The sequence below is a fragment of the Eschrichtius robustus genome, chromosome 8 (genome assembly GCF_028021215.1).
Source record: "Eschrichtius robustus isolate mEscRob2 chromosome 8, mEscRob2.pri, whole genome shotgun sequence".
NCBI classification, from domain to species: domain Eukaryota; kingdom Metazoa; phylum Chordata; class Mammalia; order Artiodactyla; family Eschrichtiidae; genus Eschrichtius; species Eschrichtius robustus.
Genome location: NC_090831.1, coordinates 49,313,154 through 49,331,899, shown reverse-complemented (window position 1 = coordinate 49,331,899; position 18,746 = coordinate 49,313,154). Strand labels below are relative to the sequence as shown.

General features: G+C 37.3%; 1 protein-coding gene across 1 annotated transcript in view; it reads left to right on the top strand.

Moving 5' to 3' along the window:
* The first annotated feature begins 11,106 nt into the window (after positions 1-11,106).
* The window catches only part of LOC137768831 (protein piccolo), a 362,658-nt gene continuing 355,018 nt past the window's right edge, over positions 11,107-18,746 (top strand). Inside the window, exons 1-2 of the mRNA XM_068550459.1 lie at positions 11,107-11,357; positions 17,186-18,740. Of these exons, the coding sequence (XP_068406560.1) occupies positions 11,107-11,357; positions 17,186-18,740 (1,806 nt within the window). The remainder of the gene's footprint in view (positions 11,358-17,185; positions 18,741-18,746) is intronic.

Sequence of the window (18,746 nt, the reverse complement as noted above, 5' to 3'; positions counted from 1 at the left end):
TGACCTCAAAAGGATTTTTAGAAATAAGAAGAGTTACATGGAAAGCAAGTTCATGTATGACATTTATTATTTTGGGAGGGAAACGTTCTTTGCGGCTAAAGGAAGAGATTAATTACAAAAAAACCCCTCCAGACACTAAGTTAGGAAGATGACTCTTCTCTTTCATATTGCCATCACTGTTATTCTACCTACATGATCATTAATTGCAAGTCTGACACATGCAGGTACAGAGGAAGTTCAACCTGTCAGGCACACAAACCAATGTGCTCAAAGGAAAAACAGTGGAAGGAATGAGTGGAGATGCAAAGGAGAAAACGTGGCTGAGATCTATAATGTAATGCAGGTCTCATTCCTCATCTTTTAAAATTGTAGTTCAATTGCCACATTTAAAATCAGTTAGGAATTTCATAAGCCCTAGCTAGTTATCTTCAATTGGTAGAAAGATTGTGCCCTATCTTGGTAAGAAGTAGAAACTGTAGAATTGTCAAATACAAAATGTCTACAGGAGGCAGACAGGGAATATCAACCAAGAAGTCAGGTGGGAGCAGGTCTGAAGGAGAAACTGCTACCCCACTACAGTTGATTGTTGCCAAGTAGGAACCAGGTCAGTGCTGTCAGTTTCATTTTAACATGAAAGCAAGAAATCTGAACTTTGAAATGGGAAATATCCCAATTAAAGAAGAAGTAGCACGTAAAAAATCACTGTGTGAGGAAGGCAAAACGTCTCTGGGCCACACTCAGTCTTCCAGTAGTTGGCTCGTTGTCACAGTCACTACTGATAGAGGAAATGCGCGTGTGGTCACCATCTTATCCTGACCTATACCTGGATAAGGGCTCCTAAAGCTTCCCATATGTTCTTGCCAAAAACTCAATTCTCAAGATGAATTTAAGGATTTGTTCACTTCCCATCTTTTGTTTGTTTTTCATTTAATTTGTTTTCATATTGGCTCTACACGTGATAATGAATATTTTACTAACAAATTATAACACAGTGTTGCCAAAGAAAGAATAGATGGTAAAACAAAAAAGTTGTAAAAGATTTTAATAGCACATCTTCATGCTTCATGTAACATTGAAGTTTACCAAGGTAGCATAAATATTTCTAATTTTGAAAACATAGTTAAATTATTATTATTTTTTATTTGTTGTGTCAATTTGAAAGCATGTTGAAGCACAACTTAGCCATCTCTCCAGGTGCCTAAATTAAGAAACTACATGAGCTCTAAAATCAAATACATAGCATCTACAGTTCCATCATTCCTTCTCCTTTCATGCTTCATTATTTTCATTATGTCAAATTTATTTCATTCATTATCTCAAATTTTGATGTGCATATGAATCACCTGGGGATTTTGCTAAAGTGCAGATTCTGATTCAGTAGGTCTGGAGTCAGGCTTGAGAGTCTGTTTTTCCACAAGCTCTTAGACGGAACTGATGTAGAAGGTCCAAGGACCACACTTTGCCCAGAAAGATCACAGACAGTTGTTACAATCTCTGGCTCAAGGATCCGGTGGATATCTCTTACTACTCAGGGTTTTGTTTAATTTTACTCTTTTTTAGTTTCCTTTCCCATTCTTCTCATAAGCTACTCCAATCTTGAGCTACATTTCACTAGCTCCCCTGAAACAACCTTAAATCTCAGCATCTGACTTCCTCTCTCCCAGAAAGAGCAGAAATTTTTAGAAGTCTAGGGTGAAAGTACCTTCCTCCAGATAAGACCTTCATGTACTTTTGCCTTCCACCTAGTGGTACTTACAGGCCACTTTAATATTGGAAACATAAAATTTGAGACTTGAGTTTTCCTACGTAACTTAAGCAATTGAAGAGAAGTGATTCCCCTTCTAGTTCACCTTGCCCTGTAGCACTTTGGTGTTCCAGCTTATTGGGAGGATCTCATGTCAGTCTCTTCACCATTTGCAGACTCTGGGCTTTTATTTCAGTCTTCATCACTCTACAAGGCTGTTGAAAGGAAAGTTGACAGTTTTCTGAATCAGCAAATGCTCTCAGCACAAAAGCAGCTTACAGGTTTCTACGTCACTTCAGTTTGGGACTGGTAATACTTCGCTGTATTATCAGCTCTGTGATGCATCTTAACCTTCTTCTAAACGTATTTTGACCAACTCGGTTTTATTCAACAGGAGGACTTGTCCAAATAAGCTGGCTTGCCATTTTTGAAAATAAGCAATCTGTAAATACTTTTAAAAGTATCTGTTTCCCCCACTACATTATACACTTTTTAAGCACAGAAACCAGGAAACCTGATTTGAATCCTTTGTATCACACTATATTTCTAGCATCAGCACATAGTACGTTCTCAAACTGGTTGCTGAATGAAGGCAGCCTGCCCCACTGAGCAAAGCCAGGACGTCATCACTAGCCATTAAGGCAGGCAAGCAGGAAAGAGATGATTCCAAGATGGACTTCTTGGACACCTAAAGCAAATTGATGGGCTGCAAGGTATGACCTTGTTTCTGGTGCCAGATAGTTCAACTTTTTTCAGGATGCATTTGAGAATGGAATGACACACACAAAATGACTAGAAAGAAACTATATTTTTCTCTTCAGAAGGAGCCTTTACTTGTGGAAAATCTCTCTAGCAGTTTCTGTTTGAGTCTTTTACTATCTATTATTAAAAATAGCCACCATTTCCTGCCAACAATGGCAAAGAAATCAATAAAAGACGATGATTATCTTGGAGTGTGGTTTATTAGATTGATACAATTACTTTTTTTCTTTGAAGAGCTCAAATTTTGAATTTGTGATTGGTATGTCTTTGGTCTTATGAGATGGATGATGATAATAAAATGTGTGAAAAATTAAACTTCTCTAGTGGCAAATATAAATGATTCAAGAGTTAAGCTGGAGACTGGCTCATTGATTCATTTCTGCAGTTTAACCCTTTGTAAAACAGACATGTGATGGTTATTGCAGTATTGTATGGCTGTCGAGTTTCAAAACCTGAAGACTCCTCGCTAAGTAATGCATTTAATGTCTGTTGGTTTGAGCACTGTGTGCACTTGATACTGATAGGAGTGCAAGAGAAACAAAAACACTTTTGATTCATTCTAAGAGCTCAGTTCTGAAACAGTTAATCAATAAAGCAAGAACATATGTAAATAAATGTCAAATGGATAATAAGATTTTCAAATAACAATGGAGAACAATAGCAGCTTCAGAATAGGAAAAGGTCTTATTATGGTAAATGGGCCTTGAGCTTGGCCTCGAGAAATGCATAGATGGATAGAGGCGGGGGGGGGGGGGGGGGGGGGACAATTTTGCCAGATTAAGAAAGAACAAAAGCAATTCAAAAATACGAATGCCACCTCCTTCCTCAAGATTCTGATTTAATTTGCCTGAGATGAGGCCTAGCTATTGATCTTTCTCAAAATGTCTATGTAAGATCCTCTCAGGGTTGTGAACCATTGTTGTATGAATAATTTGTAATTTTTTCCAATTACTCTTTACATATCCCTATTGAAATTTATCTCTTCTTTTTCTGCTTGCATACAGACAAGAGCAAAACTTTCCAAAGTTTTCTCCCATTAGTTTGGAATGAGCACATGGGAAAATTATGGGGCTCTCTGCAAACCATAATAAACCTTGTATGCATGTGATATCTTACTGCATACATATGTGTGTATATATATATATTTTTAGAGATAGTAGTGTTCTATTTAGAAGTTTTAGACAGTTTAGCAATATGCAGAGGTCATGTTTCACAAGGTTTCACCAGAGGTACATCACTCAAGTTTTACAAATGTATCCAAATCAATAATGACAAATTCCCTTAATTTAATCATGTAATAAAAAATAATCAACTTCCTTATTTTTTGTTTTACTTAATCTGGAAGTTATAACTGGAAAAATAATGAACCTTAGCATGTTTACTAAGCAGATTCACCTATTTATGTATCATATTCCACTAATTGCAAGGTATTTCTATATACAAATACAAAGGAAATTATGAAATTCTTTACCACTACACATGGATTTGGAAAAAAATTATACAATAAAAAAATAGTATTTTATTATATTATACAGTATAAATTATTGTATAATAATATAATAAAATTATACAATAATTTTATACAGTAATTATACAATAGCTATTGTATAGTGCCTATATTTTTAATGTTTATCAGCTTGGATATAAAGCTTTGCATCTCTTTCTGTGCCACCCCTCACCTCTCAAAGAATCCATGTACAAATGCCTTGGTAATGTGGACTTTCCTGTAATTTACATGTGAGAGACAAAGCTAGTACAGTGAGAACATTTCCATTCCCCCTTTCAACAGAATAAGTGGCATCGGGTCCCCTCCTTCCCTTACACGTTTCTCTACTTTTGTCTTCCGGTGGATGCTCCTCAACCAACTCAAATTGCTCTCTCTTTATTCTGCAGAGCAATTCACATAAGCCCTATCTTCTCTTCCAAAATGTCTGAACTCCAGTCTATCATCCGGCTAGGTAAAACTAAGTATCCTCTAGTTGATGTGATCCTGAATCCTTTAAAAGTTAATGTGAATATTAATAGGTCTTCCTGGATATATATTAAAGGCACGGTTATAAAATGCATAGTTTATGTATCATATTAACTTCATAAAATCCTAAAAATATTTTTGAACCTCTCACCCCAAGTGTTTCATCTAGGAGTCTGTACATCTGTCATCTAGCCACTGTCTTGAGTGGGACCTTGAGGGTCCTCCTCTCCCACCAGTTTCTCAAATTGGTCTCCCTCAGAAAAATTCTCATGAATAAGTTTTCCACTTTTTTCATATAACTTTATATTTGGACAGCATTATGTAGTTCAAAAATCTTCCCATATATTTTATTGTTTTAGCCTTTCACAGCACAAGCATGTAAGTATTTGGTATAGTTGGGCTCTTTCCCATTGATAGTTTAGAAGGGTGGTATTTGAAAATTTTGAACAAATAGCTCAAGTCCAACTGGACAGTAAATGTGAAAAAAGTCACTAGAATTCAAAGAGTGAAAAGGGAACTTTGAGAGATTATACATAATGTATAAAAACTGGATGATCAGTTAAGTACTTTAAATAACATCCCCAAAACGTAGTGACTTAAGATAATAATTATTATAATAACTGTTATCATTTTGTCTTATGATGCTTGGGTTGATTGGGCAGTTTTGCTGGTTTCAGCTGGTTCACTGAGGTGACTGTAGCTGGCAGGGTGATCCAGCGGACTCGTTAAGACCTCAGATGAGATCGCTGGAGGCTGCGGCAGCTGGGCTCCTCTCTTCATGGAGTCTGGGCTATTCTGAGCACAGAGGTCTCCTGGTATGAAGAGGGCCAGATTGGAAGGCTAACCTGGGAAGTTACATGCCACTCCCACCACATTCTTTTGGTAAAAATAAGGCAGGGGTTCATTTCCAGTCACAGGGGGAGGAAACAGACCCTATCTCTGATGGGAAGTGTGGCAGTCCCACTGTAAAGGGCTGTGAATACATGGACATGTGATTCATTGAGGACCAGTATGGCAACAATCTATCACAGCTGTCCTACTATGCATCCCAGTTTACAAGCCCATTCACATCTTTTTCTCATATTTCATTATCACAAGAACCCTGAGAGGTAATATACAATCTTCTCTATTTTCACAATAGAGAAAAGAACCTCAAGTTCTGGAAAAGTCAATGACTTACTAACCCCAAAGTAGGTGTAAGATGGCAAAGCAAGGATTTAAAGTAACACATTGCCATTCCAAAAATCATGAAGTAAAGACAGGCACACTCATCCAGGTTTTCCAAAGAGTAGTCTCTGAATTCTAAAAGCCTATTTATAAAATGGGTGAATAAATAATGCTGAATAATCTGTTATAACCTCATGACTTATTAATAATTTTCAGTTTACAAAGTAATACTGTAAAGTGACATAGAAACTAATTTTATTCTTAATATTTTACATATTTTATGTCTATAGGAACATATTTTTTTCAGTAACATTTATTTTTATTTTTTAAATTTTTATTGGAGTATAGTTGATTTACAATGTTGTGTTAGTTTCTGCTGTACAGCAAAGTGAATCAGTTATACATACACATATATCCACTCTTTTTTAGATTTTTTTCCCATGTAGGTCATCACAGAATATTGAGTAGAGTTCCCTGTGCTATACAGTAAGTCCTTATTAGTTATCTATTTTATATATAGTAGCGTATATATGTCAATCCCAATCTCCCAATTTATCCCCCCCACCTTTTCCCCCTGGTAACCATAAGTTTGTTTCCTACATCTGTGACTCTATTTCTGTTTTGTAAATAAGTTCATTTGTACCTTTTTTTTAGATTCCACATAGAAACGATATGATATTTGTCTGACTTACTTCACTTAGTATGATCATCTCTGGGTCCATCCATGTTGCTGCAAATGGCATTATTTCATTCTTTTTTATGGCTGAGTAATATTCCATTGTGTATATGTACCACATTTTCTTTATCCATTCCTCTGTCGATGGACATTTAGGTTGCTTCCATATCTTGGCTATTGTAAATAGTGCTGCTATGAACACTGGGGTGCACATATCCTTTTGGATTATGGTTTTATCCAGATATATGCCCAGGAGTGGGATTGTTGGATCATATGGTAGTTCTATTGTAGTTTTTTAAGGAACCTCCATACTGTTCTCCATGGTGGTTGTACTAATTTACATTCCCATGAACAGTGTAGGAGGGTTCCCTTTTCTCCACACCTATATGAACATATTTTAATACAAGCAACTTTCTCTTTTATTTTAAATTACAGATTTAGTTTGGGAAAAAGTATAAAGGGAAGGAAACTGCCTGATATTCCAGATGTCAGAATTCAAAAATGTATTTATCAAACTTTTCTCTAAAAGACTTTTCATGTTTTTTTTCCTCTCAAAATTGAGCAGCCAGTTCATAATCAACTGTACTCTCACTTGAATTTTCTTCACTCTAGCTGCAAATCTCATTTTAAAGCAGAGCTCACAAAAATGACTGAGGAGCAATTGAGAAACAGCTGAACCACAGCAAAAATGAGGTTGGACCTTAAGCCACTGCAGGTGCCTCCTCCACTAAATTAACAATCCTCTCTTGCCTTCTGTTAGAGAGGGAACATTAAAAAAAGATATGTGTCTATATAAAAATATTGTCATGTTCACTATACTTATACAAACACGAATATATACATCCACACATACACTAGGAATGCATGGACTTTTAAATACAGAAAGTATAAGAATTGTTTGAGTTTTAGCACTCATCACATCATATGAATTCACTGTTAGGATATATACTGCATCATTTTCTTCAGCTTCTTCAGAGGCATTTGTTACAAAAAGATGTTCACATTTTGATTCCCTAGCTGAACGGGTTGTGCTATTTTTGCTGTTAAAAAAAATGATTAGTAATAATTACTAGTGCTGTTTCACCATTACAAAAAACCTACAAATTCATTTTGGAAAATTTGGAAAATATAGAAAATTCTAAAGAAAAAGGAAGATTACCTATGGTCTTGCCATTAAATATATATGGATTTTGTTCATTGTCTTGTTTCCTCTTTTAGTTTTTCTATGCATTTTAGTGGTTTCATTTTTTTGCACATTTGAGTATATAACTTTATGAAAATTCACCGCATGTATACTTTGAGAAATTTTCCCAATGTTATAATGAACTCTTTAAAAGCATTATTTTAAATAAATATCTTCATAAAATACTATCATCTAGTTGTACCAGATTTTACTTCTCTGTTTGAGGAGTAATGACTGTTTTACAGTATTGCTGTTGTAAATAATAGTGCAGTGAACTTTTTTTCACAAAATCATTTTTGTAACTCAAATGATCTCTTCAGGACTGGTTTCCGAAAGGGTATCACAGGTTATGAATCTTTTTAAGGCTCTTGATAAGTACTGTGAAATTATTTTCCAGAAAGGTTGAATCTGTTTTTACTCTTGAATTTAGCTTACAAAACACTCACTAGCATTATTATAAAGGTCTTAATAGGGACATAATAGGCATTTAATAAATAATTAAGTATTCACATTATGCCTGCTGGAGTTTAATAAACATATGCTATTATTTTAATTAAATAGGCTACATTAAATTATATGAAGTTTATTTAATTGTAGGTTTTTAAAAACTAGTGAGACTACACATTTTTCTATATTTGATGAAGACTATTCTAACTTCAATTCTTGCAGTCCTTAATTTATTCAAGTATTGCACATATGACCACATATGAGGTGGTCTGTTTGATTTTATCCCCGTTGAATGGTATCTGTAAGGACTTGGGTAGACGGGGCCACCCCATTCCAAGGAATCATGACCTAGTTATGTTTAGTTGTTAACTAACACATTTAGATTGGTTCTAATCTACCGAAATAGAAGCCACCTGGGAAAGTGAGACAAGAATTAAAAGAAAAAAGGTCTGGTTTTCTGGAGTTGAGAAATCATGTTAGAAAGACATAACAGTATATGAGTGGAGGTTTTCAGAAATTGGTTCATTTCATGACCTACCTATCAAGCTGAGTGAATGGGAGCTGAACTATCAGCTTGTTAAGTTAAATTGAAATTCAAATAAATGATCATTAACTATATAATGAATCATTAACTATATAATGAAATCTAAAGCAATAAAGATTTTGAATCTAGTACCATTAGTTAATTTGCAGAATGAAAGTAATTATGATAGTTTTCTGAGTAAACACAGAGAAACTCCATAAAGTTATCCTAGCCTTTAACTTCTCATCCTCATCCCCTTAGAATTCTGAGAATTCACACAAAAGGAATGCACCTGGACTCTGCTCTAGCATTTCTCTTTAAGTCAGAAACACCTCCCCAGTACAAGCAACTAAGCCCAAATAAAGGATCAAAAAAAGAAATGTTACTTCAAACTCAATAGTTATAAAGGTTCCAAAGGCAAAATCCTTTAAAAACAAGAGTCAACAAGCAATAAGTTTCCCAGTGTCGCCATCACATCTCTTGTTTTCACAGTTCATTTACTCTTCCCACCACACGTTCCATTTTCGTCTTTTCTGATGATGTTTGCTCCTGGGAGACAGGAGGGAAGGAGAAAGTAAATGCACATATTTGCACAATGGGTTATAACATTCCCAGTTTACGAATTACTGCTTTTTGTTAAGCCTATCAACATTACTTTGCATATTGACTATCACTTTTTATTTCTTACTACTTGACAAGCTCCTTTCCATGTACAATGGCAGAGAATATAGAGTTAACAATGTATTTTCTCAGTTTTGATATTATTCTGAGGCTAGAGTTTGAAAGGGTATTTATCTTACCAGTTTTTTAAGCTTGTGGTTTGTGAATCTGAGTACATCAATATATTTTATTCTCACAAAACTTGAGCATATTATTAGAAAATAGCCAGCATGTGAATCATCTCCTTCCTCACCTTCATCTAGAGTGTTACTTATTCCGAGGGTAGCCTGAGCCATGAAGCAGTTACTCATTTTGTCAGAGTAGGCATTATGATTCAGAATTGTGTACCTAATTATCTACTTTTTTGAAGCAAACTCCTTTCCAGGAAGTATGACAGCAGTGTATTTGCCCCCATATGTGGTCACTGGACTGTCAGGTTGCCTCAGCTTGATTTGTTTGTATGAAGTGTGAGCATTCTCTTCTTTATTTAAATGAACAACTCTTTGCAGTTTTGACTTTAGAAGTCACATCTCAGCATCGTACAAGAGAAAGTTTTTCTAGGAACTCAGCCAGTAATAATAGTTCATCTGCCGACTAGCCATCTTTCAAAACAGTAAATTTAGTACAAACTGTTACAACTGTGCCATTATTTAGTTTTGATACAAGTGTCATGCACAATAACAAACTATTATAATGATTATTACAAAACCTTGGAAACTTACTTTCTGAGCAACTCATTCATTTCTGTTTATTTTTTCGTTCCCAGTTGTTAGCTTTTGATTTTCTTTAATTTCAACAATTGGGACATTAAGTCCACCTTGTTAGGAAGGGTGGATAGCAAAATTGGGGCTGCAGATCCAGGGCTGAACTAAAACACTCCCTTCTAAAGAATGCAGTAGCAAGAAAAGAGTATATGTTGGTGGGTGGGTCTGAAAGAGTGGGTATTAGTTATACCTCTGCCGCTAGCCAGCTGTGTGACTACACAAATTAATTTTTCTTTCTGGGCCCACAGTTGTACAAAAAAGGGTTGAACACACGTCTTAAAAGTTCACACTATTGTAACATTTTAATATTCGACAATCTGGATCTTACTACAGTATCCTATCCGCAATTTCTCCAAATCTTTACTTTTGCGTAGTCCCTTTAGGGAACAACACAGCGGTTAGCACTCAAAAACCTTACCTTCTTACTTATACTGTATCTAAGATTCTAAAATAACTGTTCTGGCAAAATTCTAAATGAAAACGGCCAGTTTTATCTCCTTTGGGGAAATTTGTCCCAAAGGTATCAGGCTTCTCTATTAATCTCCAGTTACCTGAAAACATTCCTAGAATCTTTAAAAATTCTCCCTTAAAAAAAAAGGAAAAGAAAACTACAAATCCCATGAGTCAAAGACGGAATGGAAACAGACACCTCCCCTCAAACCCCCTTCCGGTCCCCTTGAATGTAGTCCGCTAAAACTCGGGTTGAGGCACCCTGAAATATGCCTGAAAGAAACGTCGGCTGTTTCGTTCTGCTTTTTAGCTGTGCTCTCGCTGGGCTCCTTTAAGTCGGTGCTGACAGTGAGGAAGGATACAGAGCGACGCCGAGCGGAACGGGTGCGGGCGCAGGCATCACCTGTTCCAAGAAGGGCATGCGCACTGCGAGGGCGCCGGCGAGGAGGCGGGGCACGGTGGGAGGGGCAGACGGCGCCCGGCTGGCACCGCTCAGATCTGCTTTTCCCCGGCTTGGGGTGCTGAGGCGGCGTCGGGAGTTGTCTTCTGCAAAGGTTGCCTGGCGTTGTCCAACATGGAGGAGGCACTGGCCTCGGTCATCACCTGCAAGAGGGACTAATCTCCGCCTGGTGTTCAGGGACTTCGCCGCTTGCACGCCCTGCGGCGGACCCCGTCTCCGGTTGCTCCTCCGGCCACGGGCTTCCCGGCGGGGAGGCAGCACAAGGAGGGAGCGCGGTGGCTCTGAGTTTCCCTAAGCCATGGGCAACGAGGCGAGCTTGGAAGGGGAAGGGCTCCCCGAAGGGCTGGCGGCGGCAGCAGCGGCGGCCGGAGGAGGGGCTGGCGGGGCGGGGAGCCCCTTGCACACCGTGACTCCGGCCGGCATGGAGGCGGATCTGAGCCAGCTGAGCGAAGAGGAGAGGAGACAGATCGCTGCTGTCATGTCAAGGGCGCAGGGGCTGCCCAAGGGAAGCATTCCTCCGGCCTCTGCGGAGCCTCCTTCTATGCACAGGCACGCACAGCATGATGTATATGTCCGGGCATATATGTACAGCTTCCCGTGCACATATGTGCCAGCACGGCAGTACATATATGTCGCCTCCGTTCATTTTATTCTCCCTAATGGGGTGGTGGTAAAGAGAACATAAGCTTTCTGTTGGGCAGGATAAAAATGATGCATTATAGAGTTTCTGGTGGGATAGTCAAGGGTTGCATTCTTGGAACTGTGATTTTAGGTTGTGATTTCTGGCCTTTTGGAACCTTTTCTGTCTAGGGTGGCGTGGAGAGACGCCCTCCGGTGTTTTACCAATCTGGAAGTCTTCCATTAATACAAAACGGACGTGTCAGGAAATGGAGAGAGCTGGGTGTTTACCTCTTTCTGTTTAAACCTCCTCAGTCATTTCGGGGTCTTTTTCTCTGTGAATGATGTCTAAATATTTCTGTAACAATACCTTTAATTCCCTTGGAGGTGATTTGTCTTTTCTTCCCACCCTACCCCCCAGAGGAGAACAGGAGCTGTTTAGGTAGAAGGTATAGAACAAATACACCTTTTATAACAGTGAGAAATCCTAAAATATGTGTGGCATTAAACAGATGGTTTGGTCACAACAGTGCAGGTGCTGTACGTGTATTTATGAATTAGCATATGCTATTTTTTAAACCACCGCTCTTTTATATGGAAAAGCGTCTTACAGTTTACGGAAGAACATGTGAGTTTGTGTTACCTTCAAATTAGTTTTCAGTACATACTTCTAAAGACAAAACAAATGGCAACTTGGACGGGCAGTTAAGAGCTAATCTATAATATTAACGTATTCATTTCCCCCTCTAGCTCTCTGTGTTCCTCCATCCCAATAAATTAGTTGTTTTCTAATTAGGGTACTAGGAGGGTATAATCACTGTGCCTGCCCTGCCTTTATTATTGTAAACAAACCCTTTAACTTTGCACCCTCGTAGCTTGTTCAGAGACAGAACACTCCTCTGTCCGTGGTCCTGAAACCACTCCTGCTTTATGATAACCTAACAGTTTTCATTAGAGATACTGGAAATAAGAAAGATCTGGATATAGGTGTAGGCTCTTATCCTGTACTTCATAAAATAAAAACACTTAGGAGCTATAATATAAGTATATACATATAATTTTGTCAGGTAACTAATACAGGAGAAATGTAAAATGTTTTGTGGATAGTGGCAATATTTTTCACATAAAATCTTAAATGCGTAAACTGTATCAGTTAAAAACCCTATTTTCTTGAAGGGGAACCAACACTACTAGTAAAAACTAGCTTTTTTATATTGAATATATTTTTCTGTGTTTTTAAACTAGTAATATATTGGGCTATTTCTTTGGTATAAAACCTTTCTTATCTATTCCCTTAAGAGTACAGTTTATGATATGTACTATTTTCTCTACTGTTTAAAACCTGACTTAGAAAAAATTTTGAATGTTCATATACTAGATTTTTCTAGAGTAATAATGAGGTACAATACTTTTATTAACCTTTTAGAAATGTATGCCAACTCTTCTGCAGTTTTTCCTAAGAGGCACAAGCAACAGGTTTAGCATGCTGGTTACAAATACCAAGAAGAGTGTGAGCTTTGATTTCTAAATTTCTTACTTGTATTCAGAGGGTGGCTAAAAAATATTATTTCAGCCTATGAAAGTATGGTGTTTTGTGCAGTATTTGTATCAGATAGCATACTTTTAAAGCTCTCTGTTGATGTTTTTGTTACAGTAGAATTCTTATCAGGAGGTAGTCTGCGGCCTAAACAGTTATTGATGAAAGCTTCATTGAAATGTGTAAACGTGTCTGATTTTGGCAACCTGCTTATATTTTACTGAAAGATTTCTATAAATGTCTTTAATTTTGGAAAGTTATTATCCGCCTATGTGATAACCAAATAGACACATATTAATTTAAGTCTATATAAGAAAGTATATCCAAATCATTTCAAGTTTTAGGAGATTGTGTGGTGCGAATTAGACAGGGTGGGCTTTGACTTTTATTTATTTATTTATTTATTTAAAGAAATAAGGGTTGAGAGCACAGAGACCTTATTAATTTTAACTGACTCATAGCGAATTATATATGCTTCTCAGCCATATGTGCCTCAGTTTCCTTGCCTCTAAATAAGGCAGTAATACTTATCTTACCCATCTTGTAGAGCCATAGTAAGGATTAATTAAAAGTTGACAGGAATATTTTTGCTTGGATTTTAATTTGAAGGAACCCTATACATATAAAGAGTAGTAATATCAATATCAGCAGTGAATGGCACTGGCAATGATGGCTGCAGACAAGTTGTATGTTGAATTATTCACTGTTATGAGTTATTTTGATATATCTGTACTCTTTTACATATGGAGAAGTCAGTGCAATGTACTGGAAATCCTGCCTCCCCTTCCTGCCCACCAGGAGTTAGGATACCAGATTTCTGTGACTAACTAGTTTTATAACCTTGAATTAATTTCTTAGCCTGTTTAGGTCTTAGTATTCTCTGCAATATACAAATGAACGGACATTCCTAAAGTGGCTTATATTTCTATTATAAAATTTTATGACTTAACACTGTCAAGTGTCATTGCTTGTTGTGTTACATTTTAAAATATTTTAGTATTCCAACTGCTTTTATATTCTTAGTCTTGAATGCATGTTTATCTCATTTGCTGCTAAAACATTTTTTTCCTGTTAACCTGTGAAAGAAAAATTCTAATCTGAGGATGACAATAGTAAAATGAAAAGGGAAGTTGTGTAAGAGTTGAGTAGTTAGAAGCTAGAAGTTAGAGCTTACAAATGAAATGCTTCTGGATTTTCGATTCATTGTCAATCCAGGGAAATGCAATTTTATTACGTCTTCTACTCATTGTATTTACACCTACAGATGTGTCATAGGAGAAGAGCTTTACTGAAAAACACTTCTAATTAGTAGAATATTTAGTAACAATTCTGACTGAATCAGTTATTTTCTTTAGCATTCCTTAAGACCTCCACTGCTGGGTAGACACCTCCTCAACTGTTTTTCTTCCTAGAGCAGCAAGCCAAAATGGATATGGAATGTTTCCATTTATATCTCACAAGACCTGTAGAAGAATTTAGAGTGAAAAGGATTCAAGAGACATTAATCTAGAGGGAAACAAAAGCCTGATATGTTCATTCATTTGTTCACTCACTGTTATTCATTCATTCATTGATTCATCAAACATTAATACGCATCTACTAGTTACCAGGTTTGGTTCTAGTGATGAAAAGACGAGTGAAACATATCTCTCCCTAGGAATTCGTAGTCTAGTACACAAGACACATTGCATTTTGGTCATTCTTCTTTTTAACACAACTGTCATACCAAACAAATTCATCAAAAGACATAGTTAGCTAAGACATCTTTATATTTTTGTTTGGTATTAAGTCTGTATCTTCTCTTAATGATTGTCTTTCTATTTTTCACTCCCAGATCTCCATGTTTGACATTTATTTACATAATTATAGCAACTAAAATTAAGTTTAAATTGTAGTCTTTATAGCTGTATGGGTATTTTCTCACAGGGGGATTCTATAATATAATACAACTTAATATTCCTAGGAAGTACATGCAGTTATAATTTCTAATGCAAGCAGCTTCCTTTAACTTTTGGTGTTTATTGTTATCACAAGTATTTGGTATTCACAAAATTTATTTGTTTTGTACATATGTTGGATTAAGTGAAATAATATCACAAAAACAGTGATTAAGTTTAATAGTATTTTCAAGAGAGCACAGTTTAGTTAAGAATAGATTTTTTGGGTACTCGTTTAAATATAGATTTCTTTAATAAAATGCCTAAACACTTATAGGATAGTCCCTAAGCATCTGCCCCTCAAGGGAATGGTAAACTTTATGAACTGAACATGGAACATTTCTAGAATAATGTGATTATCTAAACAGTGGAACTTTTTGAAAATAATCTATTTGGGGTTGTTTACTATGGTTCTTTTGCCTTCATATGGAAGGGAGCACGTAATGAGGCCTATAAGGAAACATTCAAAATTATTTTCCCCAATGGAAATATGTAGCAGTGTGTTTTAAAAGATATTTTAGAACTGTTGGAATCAATTAGGATAAAAATTTTAGTTCCTTATTTAAGTACAGGCTTCAGAGATATGGTAGTATCTAAAGTTTTCGTAACCTTTTTTCCTGGAGGAAATTGCCAGAACTAAGAATTCTGTTTATTCATCTTTTAGTAGAAAAGCATTTTGAGGCATACATTGCCATTTATAGATTATTTTCTTTCTGACCCTTTGCTATTTAGGAGTAATACTTCTGTGTTTCTTCCTACTATGCCTTACATCTTGATCTGTACTCAAATTTCTGTATCATTAGGGGAGGTTTAAAAACTTAATTCATAATAAGTACCAGATGACCTGAAATGAAAAACTTACAGTCTGGTCCATTAGCAGGTAAATTTTATTAAAACAAATTAAAACCTATAGAAATTTATTGTGATCATCTCATATTTTAAGTGCTACTGAATCACTCTGTTTATCTCTTTTTCTTTTAATTAAAAAGAAATCTTTTCCAAAATTAATGTTACATATATCAAACAAAATACTTATAATTTGATTTATCCCATAATTCTAATGCAGCATGTTCTTATTAGTTGCAATTTTATCAGTAAAAAATAGCTTGTTTAAAATTTAACGTACTTGATAAAAGTGTATATGAGAAACAAGTATTTTAATTATTGAGCCATAGTCATTTAAAATTGATGTTTCCAAAACTATTTTAAAAAAATCCATCTTGTGTATTTGTCTATGAGTTAAAAGAAAACTTGCAAATTAATTACTTGTTGCATTTTTAAGTCATTGTCAATAATAATGTCTAATTAACAATGGTAATAGTAAGTGGTGTAGAAAACATTAAGAGATCAATATGTTTTTTCTTCTTCTGAGGAAAGTAACAGCACTTTTCAAAAGTGGGGTCACAACCAGATTGTTGCTATTTGTACATCAGGCTATGTCTCAAGATGCTTTAAGCATCATATTGTTACATTGAGAGATCTCAGATTAAGAATGCTATTGGAAAAATAATTGAATGAAATAACACTGTCCTTCCACAAGAAAGAATTGTTTCTCAGAATTTTCTAATTAAAGTAGGAATTCTTCTATAAAGTTTAATAAGGACAATATTTGATGGATATTACCTTTTTTGACAGATATTCTGTCAGAAATTGAGTAGATGATCAGCTTTTTCAGAGTCCCTGAAAACCTCCTTTACCAGATCCCATGATGTCATGTTGTATGTCTTATGTAGCTAATGTAAATTCTAATATTAAGTAAAAAAAAAACCCCAAAAAACAGTTACAGCAATCTCATTTAAAAATGAATATTTTCACTTCTTGGTGTGCTCATATTTGGGAGGCTAACATTCCTTGACTATAACTTTTGGTTAAAAAGGATACATCCTGTGAGCATAAAAGTACTGGAACATGGCTTTGCATTGATCTGTTGAGTTAATATGTTTAAATAGGTTTTAAGTACGGCTAGATTCTATTAAGTAAATGTAAATTATTTTTATTTTAAATACTTTCTACCTAGATATCTTAATAGTTCATTACTTATAGTAGCAAGTGTGGGGTTTTTTCCCCTTCCTTTTCATTTCCGTGTTGAAAATCTGTACCCATGTAAAGAAAGTAACAAAGACATTAAAAATTTTATGATTACTTATAGGATGCTGCAAAAATGGATTTTAGTTATATTTATACATTCATAATTTTGAAGATGTAAGAAAGTAATAGGTTTTAAATATTATTTTGAGTTGGGATAGTTTCCATTATTTTCACTTCTTTTTGTTTCATTCTTCTAGGAAACAAGAGTTGGATAGTAGTCAATCTCCAAAGCAACCAGGAAAACCGCCGGACCCCGGGCGTCCAGTTCAGCCTGGTCTCAGTAAAAGTAGAACTACAGACACTCTGAGGTCAGAGCAGAAATTGCCTGGAAGGAGTCCTTCCACTATTAGCTTGAAAGAATCGAAATCCAGAACTGATTTTAAGGAAGAGCACAAGTCTAGTATGATGCCTGGCTTCCTCTCAGAGGTTAATCCTTTAAGTGCTGTCTCCTCTGTTGTAAATAAATTCAATCCTTTTGATTTGATATCAGACCCTGATGCCTCCCAGGAAGAAGCCGCCAAGAAACAAAAAATATCTCAGAAGGAACAAGGAAAACCTGAAGGAATCACAAAGCCTCCATCACAACAACAGTCACCCAAGCCAGTTCCTAAGCAGCCAGGACCCATGAGGGCCCTGCTTCAGCAGGACAGTTCTCCCAAATCAGTATCTCCTCAGCAGCCAGAAAAAATTAAATCACAACCTCCAGAAACAGGAAAGCCAACTCAGGGCCTCACCCAGGCTCCTCAGACAGACCAGGCAAAATTGCCACTTCAAAGAGATGCAGCCAGGCCTCAGACTAAACAGACAGATACAGTAAGGGGAGAGTCAGTTAAACCCTCACTGCAAAGCCCATCCAAGCCACCTATTCACCAAGTTAGTCCTGGAAAGCCTCCAGCCCAGCAGCCTGGACCTGGAAAACCTTCCACACCACAGCCTGGGCCTGCAAAGCCCTCAGCTCAGCAACCAGGGCCAACGAAGGCCCTAGCTCAACAGCCAGGGACCCCAAAGCCCCCGGCCCAGCCACCAGGAACAACAAAACCTGCAGCTCAGCCTCCTGGGCCAAAGTCTCCAGCTCAGCCTCCTGGGCCTGCAAAGACTCCAGCTCAGCCACCTGGGCCAGCAAAGCCCACGGCCCAACAGCTGGGGACAACGAAATCCCCGGCTCACCAACCTGGGCCACAGTCTCCAGCTCAGCCACCTGGGCCTGCAAAGACTGCAGCTCAGCAGGTTGGGCCAGCGAAGCCTCAGGTCCAGCAGCCTGGGCCAGGCAAGACTCCAGCTCAACAGCCTGGCCCAGTGAAGCCCCCTCCTCAACAGCCTGGCCCAGCAAAGCCCCCTCCTCAGCAGCCTGGCCCAGCAAAGCCCCCTCCTCAGCAGCCTGGCCCAGCAAAGCACCCTCCTCAGCAGCCTGGCCCAGCAAAGCCCGCTCCTCAGCAGCCTGGCCCAGCAAAGCCCCCTCCTCAGCAGCCTGGCCCAGCAAAGCCCCCTCCTCAGCAGCCTGGCCCAGCAAAGCCCCCTCCTCAACAATCTACAAAACCAGTAAGCCAAACAGGGAAACCACTGCAGCCACAAACTTTTCCATCTGCAGCACAGACTCCAGTACAAGGCCTCCCAAAAACCATCTGTCCTCTTTGCAATACCACTGAACTTCTGTTGCATGTTCCAGAAAAGGCCAATTTTAACACATGCACTGAGTGTCAAACCACTGTTTGTAGCCTCTGTGGTTTTAACCCCAATCCTCACTTAACCGAGGTAAGT